We start from the raw sequence: 10,662 nt of genomic DNA, 5'->3' as shown, positions 1-10,662 counted from the left end.
CCTTTATTGACAAATTTGATAGATTAAGAAAGAAATCATTTTAAGTCAGGCAAATTACTTCATTTCTACTGAAATTCTGCAGGCTTAGATGCAATGGTCAAACAGAGTGAAGAAATGGTCTTTGGTTTCTTTTCCGCAAAAAGGAACAGCAATTTAATATTTAAAAAAGGTTTTGGGATTTTTAAAAAAAATGGAACAAAATTTAAAATTTGTCTAATTCATTTCAGCAGTATTAACTAATAAATGAATTTAAAAAGATTAAACAAAATTGTTTCATGCTTTTTGTTTTTATTTCATAGATAAGTTATTAGTGTCTTTGTGAGAAATGATTCTTGACATTGAAGAAGGAAATAAAGTTTAAAAAAAAAAAAGATTTCCACAGAACATCCCTCAAACTCTTGTATTGTCAAAGTATGATACTATTTCTCAAAATGTAAGAATATTATCTTCTAGAACATTTTAAAACAAATTTTCAGTTTTAAATTTAAAAAAAGTGTTTTTGATAGTATAATTTTATTATTGTGTTTGCATGAAATCTTTTTTAAGAAACTGGGAAGTAGAAAATGCTTAAATAAAGGATATAAAGTCTAAATTATTTAAGCTTTTTTTTTTTTACCTTGGTTTAAAAAAAATAAACTCTTATTACATTATATAACCAGAACATCTTGAAGAATGAAAGGGGATGATGGATGAGGTTAGTAAAGTCTAGAGTATCTTAAGTGCTTACACATAACCTACTAGTCTACTGCTAAGCTGCATAACTCTTTAAAATGTTGTTTGGTATGCTACCACTATTCTATTAAGTATATGAGAACTGGTACATTTAAATGTAGTATTCAAAATAAGGAGACTTGTTTTATTACAACAGCTAAACTTTTATACTAGATGCAAGCAAACATTTTATTACGATACCATCCCATGCACAGTGAAAGTATAAAATACTGAATGACACAAAATCTTATCATAATAGTTAGAATAATAATTTTGAAAATTGAACACTCTGTTTAACTTTCACTGCACATCCATTCCATAGTAATGCAATACCAAACAACAAGAATCATGTAACAAGACAAGGCAATGTTGACCTACATCAAGAAATCACCGGAGCAGAACAAAGAACACAATTGTAAAATATATAAAAACTTTCTATTTTTTGTTTCTTTTAATGCTTTCAGAAAGCAATGAAAACATGTTCTCAATTTTTTTTAAACTTTAGGTATATTCCTTTGTTTTAAATATGACTCTTAAAGGATGGTAGTATTAAGATCTGAAACAAACTTTGACTTTAAAAGTTCCTTAGCACATTCCAATGGATGTGGTTGCTACTCTAAGCTCCTCAAATGATATAGGTAAAGAGAGAATAGGAGAAAAATGTTAAGCACAAAAATAAAGGCACAATATTCATAGCATACTTTGACAACCCTTGCTGTCGTCAACATTGGAACTTTCTGGAATAGGGAAACATGAAGAAAATTGTTATTAATGATTTCAAATCATGTGTGAATACTTGAATTTAAACATTGTAGGTTCAAACAATTTTCTTCAAGCTATTTATCTTTTAGTGACAAAAGACAGTTTGAGTAGGTAGTTCAGCTTTAGGAGTTAGATTCTGCATATTTGTTTTTTTTCCCCAAAATGTTGATTATCTGTTTCACCTTAGTATCATATAAATGCAAAATACATTTCAATGTTTAAAATCTTCCAACTAATCCCACTAGCAATCTGTCTGAAATATTTTTTTCTTTCAATGAAAACATACAAGAACAAGGTTACAAAGACAGTTTGTGTAGAAACACAAACTCAAAATCAGCCCCCGAAGTGGTCCACCCAGGCAGGTAAAAAGGCAGGTTTCAATATTTTCAGAAAGAATATCAAAATGAAATTCTATCAAAGGCAAATGACAGAGAAAAATGGAGAAAGAAGGTTGAAAGATGGGTGACCGGTCATTTCATCTTCAGTCACTTCATCCCCGGTCATTTCATCCCCTGGTCATTTCATCCCCCAGTCATTTCATCCCCCGGTCATTTCATCCACCGGTCATTTCATCCCCAATTAAATATTTTTCTTTTTTCATTGTTTAATTGTGCTGTTAAGGCTTTGACTTTAAACCCTCATTTTATCTACTATATAAATATGATTATGTAGAATGCTTTTTAATACTTTTTGACATGTTACTAAAGCGTTTATAGTGTTTCCTATTCCACTTTGCATTCTTGATGAGAAATCTTATATATTGTAAATCTGGGTGTGTACTTAGCTATAGCGCTTCTATTGGATGTGAGGGATGTAATATTATAATATTATACTGCACATGACGTAATGATCAAAGGCTAAGGTTTGGTGGAGTTAGTGAAAATCATTTGAGAGATAGAAGTGCGATTAGAATAATTATGACCATGCCGCTGATTGGTTTGGTTTGGTTTTGATTTTAGGCACATCGGCACAATGTAGGCCATGTCGTGCCTGCAGTCCCTTAAGGACTACTCTCTCTCTACACAACAAGGGCCAAATTCTATACAGTCAAATTATTAAAATCAAGGTCTATTCACAGTTAAAATAGTAAAGGTAGTAAAAATTTAATTATTTAATTATTTGGTAAAAATCTAATGTAAATAGTACATGTTCACAAATTCATAAATCCGATCTTTGTAGACAACCCCACTTCCCGGATAAAACCCAGTACCTTCCCAGGGTTGACATTATCAAATAGTGTTTTTAAGTTAGTGGCTCTAAAATATTTCTCCCTGACATCCTGGTATCTGGGGCAATCAACGAGGATATGTTCCACGGTGAGGCGAGAGTCACAGTACTCACAAAGTGGGGGCTCCTCTCTCTTCAGTACAAAAGAGTGCGTGATGTAGGTGTGGCCAATCCTAAGTCTGGACATGGTCGCGCTACCACGCCTTGTCAGACCCCTAGATGTGGGCCGCCACCTGACATCCGCCACAATCTGCCTGAGTTTATTGTAAGTCTCAGCCTCCCATCGGTTCTGCCACTCTTGATAGGTGGCAGAGGCAATACTTTGTCTCAGGTCCGAGCAGGGAACCTGGGTTCCTGACACCGCATGATTTAGGGCTCTCTTTGCTTCTCTGTCTGCGGCTTCATTTCCCTCAATGCCAACATGGGAGGGGACCCAGATGAAGGTGACATCCATATGGTCGGCTGTTATTTGGTCCAACAGCTTCAGGCTCTTATGTACCAATGGGATGTCAGTCTTCATCCGCCTCAAAGCTTGCAATGCAGATTTGGAGTCGGAGCAGATTATAAATTTCCTCCTTTCTGATGCTTTAATGGCCATAAGTGCAAGCGATATTGCATGCAATTAGTCCGTAAAGATGGAGCAGCCATCGGGAAGTCTACAGGAGATTGTTTTGTTCAGAAAGGAGCAGGCACAAGCGACCTTTCCATCCATTTTGGATCCATCTGTGTAGATGGTGCCACAATCTCCGTAGCTCTCCTGCAGTTCCCTAAAGTGGGCTTGGGTCTGTATTTTTTTTTATTTGAAATTAAGGAGGGATAAATTTAATTTGGGTTTATTCATTAGCCAAGGAGGATTCTGAGGGGTTTCTATTTTAGAGATTTGGTCAATGGGTGGGGTTAAATTTTGGATGGGTTCTCTCATTCGAAGGCCCAACGGCTGTAAGACGTTAGGCCTTCAATTGCATAATTCTACCTCTTTGGGGTTAAATATGGAGTCGAAAACAGGGTTCGTGGGGTTGGATTTTAGCTTGACTATATACTGCATTGCAAGCTTTTTCATTCTTATATCCATGGGGAGTTCTCCAGCCTCCACATGGAGACTTGGGATAGGTGATGTACGAAACGCGCCGAGACAGAGACGCAGGGCAGCATTTTGTATTGGTTCCAGTATTTTTAGATAAGACTTTCTTGCTGCTCCATATATTATGGATCCGTAGTCTAGCTTGGATCGAATTAGACTCCGACCATGCCGCTGATAACTTATCATCAAAGGCCAAGTAGTGGAAATCTTTTGAGAGATAGAAGTGCGATTACAATAATTATGACCTTGCCGCTGATAACTTATCATCAAAGGCCAAGGTGTGGTGGAAGTACGACCATGTTTTACTTTATTTTATTTTTCAATCGCTCTTTCTTGAAATTGGGAGCGTTGTTTTTAGCCTGAAATATGGTTTTATTTTTTTTTTCTAAAAAAGGCTGACTTCACCCATATCAGGATAACACTTTTCTTACATTACCTCTATATTTATACATGTTAAATTTTTATAGTTTATAATGGCATTTAATTTTAATTTAATTCTTATCTAATGTGTTACACTTTTTGTCATTTAAATAAAAAATGAATATATTAAATATTGCTCATTTCATGATTTTTACAATAACTATTTGTTAGATAAAATGATCAGATGATGAAAATAACAGGGGATGAAATGACCAGGGGATGAAATGACCAGGGATGAAATGACCGGGGATGAAATGACTGGGGATGAAGTGACTGGGGATGAAATGACCGGGAACCGAAAGATCTTGTGTGGTGCCCCAGCGATCCAGCAGACAAAAGGATAGGTGAAAGTGAATGTGAAGTTTGATGTGAACCTGACCTAACTAATGTGTTATAATGAATATCTAATTGATCTAATTCTTTTGTAAAGGGTCAATCTCTTATTCAAATCTTCAAGAAAAAAAACATTTTCGTAAAAAAAAAACAACAACCTTTAGTTAAGTGTTCTATTTCTGCAGTGCTCTCACGCGATAATATGAAAAACTAATTAATTGTTGTTTAAATTATGTTCAACTTAAATGCATACTAAATAGGTTTAAAAAATAGTAAACATTTTTATTGTGTAAATGTAGCTGTAAGTAGGACAGAACTTACTTAACTTTGCAATACATTTGTAAAAAATATTTTTTTTTACGAAAAATCTAAACCATTTGCATAAATGTTTTAAAAATATGGTAAATATCCATCTCCATACTAAAGAGCCTCCAGTGTTTTTTACTATTAAAAGTGAATAGTTGTAAAAGTGGTGTATTTTATGAAAAAACTGCTTGCATAAGTTATTTAAAAAATTAGATTTTTCACTTTCAGAAAAGAAAAAAGTAGCCGTTGCATCAGAACTTTGAATGGTCTAAAATATAATGATGATGATTTTCACTCTCTTTTCTAGTTTACGAGATCTAAACGGGTCGGATAGACGGACGGACGGACAGACATTCCACACAAAACTAATAGTGTCTTTTCCCCTTTCCAGGTCGCTAAAAATGTTAAGTTGAACCTTAGCGTTGGTTTTTCTCTTCAATCAAAGATTTCCATTGTTTAGCAAACAGACTAATCAGATTCTGCATGTTTTTTTTTTTCCAATATCAAAAGAAAGTAGCATACATTATCTTTATTTTATAATATTGATATTCATAAACTATCCATTGTGATATTGAATCCGAAAATGCTTATAATTATCTTATAAACTAATCTAGTTAACACTAGACAAATTTTCCATTTGAAAATTTCTGGATTTTTAATGCTTGTATTTCCTTTTGATAGAAAACATGTCATAGGTGGCCTAAGATTTAAGTGCTATTAATTTTTACACTACTAGAAATGAAGTGATTTACAAATATATCATCATTTTAATTTGGATGGCTGCCTGATCGTGCGGTTTGCGCGCTGGACTGTCGTTCAGATTTATCGATGGTCCAGGGTTCAAACCCTGCCCGCTCCCATCCCCCGTCGTCCTGCGGGAGGTTTGGACTAGGAAGTAATTATCTTCAACTCTGAAGGAACATCCGAAACATGTAAAACAAACAAACAAACAAACATTTAATGTACTTTTCATAAAGATATTTTTTTTCAACAACATTGTGTAAGCTTGTATTCTTCTTTTTAGAATTTACTATCTAGTAAATTTAAAAATACTAAAAACAAGTATCTTAGAGTGTAGAATATAATTCCTGAGACAAAATAAAGTAAACAAATAATTTTTTTCTATTGTATCTAAATGTGTTATTGCAGTAAGCATTTATTTTTAACAAAACTTATTAAACAACTACAAATCGCAACAGTATTTTATCTTGTGAAACTTTTTTTTGTTTTTACTACCAATAATGTCCTGAGACAAAATAAAGTAAACAAATAATTTTTTTTCTATTGTATCTAAATGTGTTATTGCAGTAAGCATTTATTTTTAACAAAACTTATTAAACAACTACAAATCGCAACAGTATTTTATCTTGTGAAACTTTTTTTTGTTTTTACTACCAATAATGTCCTAGTCAGGTTGATGTAAACAAATTTCTTGTGGTCAGCAGGACAGAATTTTTGCTTTGCAATCTGCATTTTTGACCTCTTGTCTATAATTCTATCCCAGTATATAAATGACACAACTATTACAAATAATATATTAGTCACAAATATATAGGTTTTAACTAGTGCAACACTGCAATATCTCAGATTGTAAAGAAATAAAATAAATTCATAGAAACCAAAACATTAGATAGTCCAGGACTCACCCGACAAGTGTTCCAGTCAGCAGGTGAATTAACTACTACACCTGATGAATTGGGCAGATTCTGACGATTCAAACTGCCTAAACTGTTCAATGCTTGTGGAGAATTGACCATGGGTGAATTTATATATTCAAGTGGTTTTTTGATGTCTGATTGAATTCTGTGTATAGCGTTATTGGCTTTCTGAACCTGACACAAGGATCATTTCAAACAGGTTTTAATATTGGCTGAACAGTAAGAAGCAAATTGTTAAAAAAAAAGAAGATAAAAAAACAACAACTAACTTCTGCATCAATCCGAGCAAACTGCCAAAGCCATTTAGCATTGTAAAGAAATTGTCTCTGGTCAAATCTGTTGTCATCAGGACTGTAAGATTCACAGTGATAGGATGGTGTCAGCACTGTCATTTTGTGACGATTTACAGCATAAGATCTAAAGAAGTGTTTGACCTTTTCTGCAATCTGATTCAAAAATATTCATTTGTTTAGTAATGTAAACCAAGTTCTAGAAATACATTAAGTTATGAATAGCCTACAATACTATGTCATGAATAGCCTACAATACTATGTCAGTCAAATTATTATTTCTATTTGATAATATTGTATATCAGTCAAGTTATTATTCTATTCTAGTTCTTTGCTGGATTGCATGTTTTATTGAATAGAGCCTAAAGGCATTGAACTCAAGGAAAATATATGCATAAATAGACTAAGACTGCTTTATTGATACTTATGGAAATAAAATGCAATTACAAGGACTCTTTTCTCATATAAAGACAACACAACAGAAACATACACATCAATAAAACAGTCACAACATAAAGAGTTCATGCAGCGACTACATACATAAGTAGTTATGATGGAACCAGGTTTGTTATAAAAACAAAATATGTATATTTATCACTGGTTGAAATAATAGTTTTAAAAATGGTTCAAAATGGACAATCTGGCATTGAGTTTTATTTTGAGCTAACAACACAGCACTAAAATTCCTCTTTTACATTTTGCACTATTATTTGTGTATGTCCACTTTCTATCATTTGCTTAGGTAGAATAAATATGAAATGGATAGCTGTCTAGTTGCGCAGTATGTGCACTGAACTGTCGTTCAGTCATCTTGATGGTCCCGGTTCATACCCTGCCTGCTGCCCCATCATCCTGCGGGAGGTTTAGATTAGGAAGTAGATTATCTGTAACTCTGAAGGAACATCCGAAACATAAAAAACATTTTACAAATGCTAAAGTAAAATAAAAAAAAAAAAAAAAAAGAAATGAAGGGGAAGATTTTTGTGCCCTGTTTGTTTTAGAAACAATTTTAAATAAATAAACAACAAAACTCCTACTTACTTGCTCTGGAGGGCACTCACTACTACTGATATGAAGTAATTTACAGAACATGCTATAAGGTCCACATGAATTTTGCTTTCTAAGTTTGCCATAGACAGACAGCTCATCATAAGTCATCCCCATGTCTTCCTAATAAGATAAGATTTTAATTTTATTGGTAAAAACAAATGGAAATTCAGTTTGAGTACACTTCTCAACCTCAGCATTACTACTATAACAGTAATGATATAAATGTTTATACAAATAACATAAGAAAGATTTTTTTTTGATGAATGCAATAATAATAAAAATAATAAATAACTGTTTCTCCTGGAGTATATTCTGTAGAAACACATGTGCCTTCAGCATACTTATATATTTTAAATACAATGAAGTCAAAAATAAAATTAATAAAATGTATATGAGATAAAACATTACATAACATTGACAGTCAACAGAGTGACTATTATAAACAGTTTAAAAAATGATCTAACAATGTTTTCTTGTTTGTATTTGGTGTAAATTAAATTAGTGTAGTTAAGATTTCAATCCATTGCTTTGTCATTGTTTCAACTAAAAAACATATAATTTTACTTTCACATTTTCGTCCATAATTAAAGAAGAAATAATGTAGAGCTAGTTCAGAGTTTCCTTTTGCATTTCGTCTTCTCTATTTTAAAACTGCCAAAGACACTCAAACTAAACCCATTGGGTTTTAGAAATAATTGATCAATAACATTGGAGAGAAAATACTCAAACTGAAATGAGAAAGACAAAAAACAATTCTAACTGGAACCTTGAATCCCAATGAAGTATGGGGAGAGAGAGGCCAAAGTTGGAGAGAGAGAGAGAGAGAGGCCAAAGTTGTAGGGAGAGAGAGAAAGAGAGAGAGAGAGAGAGAGAAAGAGGCCAAAGTTGTAGAGAGAGAGAGGGGCCAAAGTTGTAGGGAGAAAGAGAGAGAGAGAGAGAGAGAGAGAAAGAGGCCAAAGTTGTAGGGAGAGAGAGAGGCCAAAGTTGTAGAGAGAGAGAGAGGCCAAAGTTGGAGAGAGAGAGAGAGAGGCCAAAGTTGTAGAGAGAGAGAGAGAGAGAGGCCAAAGCTGGAGAGAGAGAGAGAGGCCAAAGTTGGAGAGAGAGAGAGAGGCCAAAGCTGGAGAGAGAGAGAGAAAGAGGCCAAAGTTGTAGAAAGAGAGAGAGGCCAAAGTTGGAGAGAGAGAGAGAGAGGCCAAAGTTGTAGGGAGAGAGAGAGAGAGGCCAAAGCTGGAGAGAGAGAGAGGCCAAAGTTGGAGAGAGAGAGAGAGGCCAAAGCTGGAGAGAGAGAGAGAGAGAGAGAGAGAGAGAGAGAGAGATGCCAAAGTTGGAGAGAGAGAGAGAGAAAGAAAGAGGCCAAAGTTGTAGAAAGAGAGAGAGGCCAAAGTTGGAGAGAGAGAGAGAGAGGCCAAAGTTGTAGGGAGAGAGAGAAAGAGAGAGGCCAAAGCTGGAGAGAGAGAGAGGGAGGCCAAAGTTGGAGAGAGGGAGAGAGAGAGAGAGGCCAAAGTTGGAGAGAGAGAGAGGCCAAAGTTGGAGAGAGAGAGAGAGGCCAAAGTTAGAGAGAGAGGCCAAAGTTGGAGAGAGAGAGAGAGGCCAAAGTTGGAGAGAGAGGCCAAAGTTGGAGAGAGAGGCCAAAGTTGGAGAGAGAGAGAGAGGCCAAATTTGGAGAGAGAGAGAGAGAGGCCAAATTTGGAGAGAGACAGAGAGAGAGAGAGGCCAAAGTTGTAGGGAGAGAGAGGCCAAAGTTGTAGGGAGAGAGAGAGAGAGGCCAAAGTTGTAGGGAGAGAGGGAGGCCAAAAATGTAGAGGGAACTAATTCAAGGAAGAAAGCAGAGAGAAAGTTAAGAATGAATACATACTAATTATGAGCTTGTTAATTATAGCTTTTTATATGCTTATAACATGCTCAGAGCGCTTTTGTCCAATCTCATTTGTAGACCAGTGGGGAGGAGGGGGTATCTGGGAGAAGGTTTTCCATGCCGCCTTTCTTGTTATATTTGAATCCTCTCATAAAACCAAGTTTAAGTCTTTTACTCATTTCCTTTTTCTTTTGTAATTGTCAGTAGCTTAACTGAACTTCCATATTCAATCTAAAGACATGACTCTCAATACTTTTTCTTTTCAATGAAAATATAGAGCTGAAATTCAAACTTCTCTACTGGAGTGAAATGTGTGTATCAGCTAGTCAATATATAATACAATGTTATGTCGTCTTTAAAATGCTTAATAGCCAAGACAGTAGCAAGATAATATATTTTAAAAAATTGGATTAAATAAGCACAATGTAATCAAGAAAAAAAAAGGCCAAATGAAAAAGATGTGCTGTGAATCTAAGTTTATTTACAAACATATTTCAAAGGAACATTTCAAGATGAAATATGCAGAAAGTCTCACCTCATCAGTCTGAGCTATTCTCCCTTCTTCTAGAGGTTCCAGTTCTGCAGTTGGAGGAGCCTTATAGATCCTATGTGTAAAACAATAAATATGTCTATGTAACTAATAATTCACAATTATCTCATTGCTATTAATCTATGGAATCATGTAAATTCAACTATTAATGTTTTAGTGTTACTGTTTATAAGTATCTATTACTTAAGACATGTATTCTAATGGATTTGTTTTCTTTTTTTCACAAAAGACTATTAGTGATTTAACAAAAGAAAATAAACTATTCTTTAGATATCCATACAGTTAAAAAAATTAGACTCTTGAATTGTTCCACAGTTTTTAAGATACAAAGGAAAAAAACAACATATCTAATGTTAAATAACCCCTGCCACATTTAGATCACTGAGAGTTAAAATCAGACTTTAGGATATACACTTCCA

At 34.3% G+C, this 10,662-nt stretch overlaps 1 protein-coding gene across 4 annotated transcripts in view; it reads right to left on the bottom strand.

The window, feature by feature from the left end:
- The window catches only part of LOC106059902 (glutamine-dependent NAD(+) synthetase-like), a 36,942-nt gene that overhangs the window by 5,183 nt on the left and 21,097 nt on the right, over nucleotides 1–10,662 (bottom strand). For 3 of the 4 annotated variants that reach the window (XM_056031941.1, XM_056031940.1, XM_056031944.1), the window contains exons 15-19: nucleotides 10,229–10,298; nucleotides 7,830–7,958; nucleotides 6,768–6,944; nucleotides 6,487–6,672; nucleotides 1,413–1,448 (exon numbers count right to left, since the gene is read on the bottom strand). In XM_056031941.1, coding sequence (XP_055887916.1) covers nucleotides 1,413–1,448; nucleotides 6,487–6,672; nucleotides 6,768–6,944; nucleotides 7,830–7,958; nucleotides 10,229–10,298 — 598 coding nt within the window. The remainder of the gene's footprint in view (nucleotides 1–1,412; nucleotides 1,449–6,486; nucleotides 6,673–6,767; nucleotides 6,945–7,829; nucleotides 7,959–10,228; nucleotides 10,299–10,662) is intronic. The other variant, XM_056031943.1, reaches the window with a different exon arrangement.

Source organism: Biomphalaria glabrata, chromosome 6, assembly GCF_947242115.1.
Source record: "Biomphalaria glabrata chromosome 6, xgBioGlab47.1, whole genome shotgun sequence".
Lineage (NCBI taxonomy): Eukaryota > Metazoa > Mollusca > Gastropoda > Planorbidae > Biomphalaria > Biomphalaria glabrata.
This window is presented reverse-complemented; position numbering and strand designations above follow the sequence as displayed.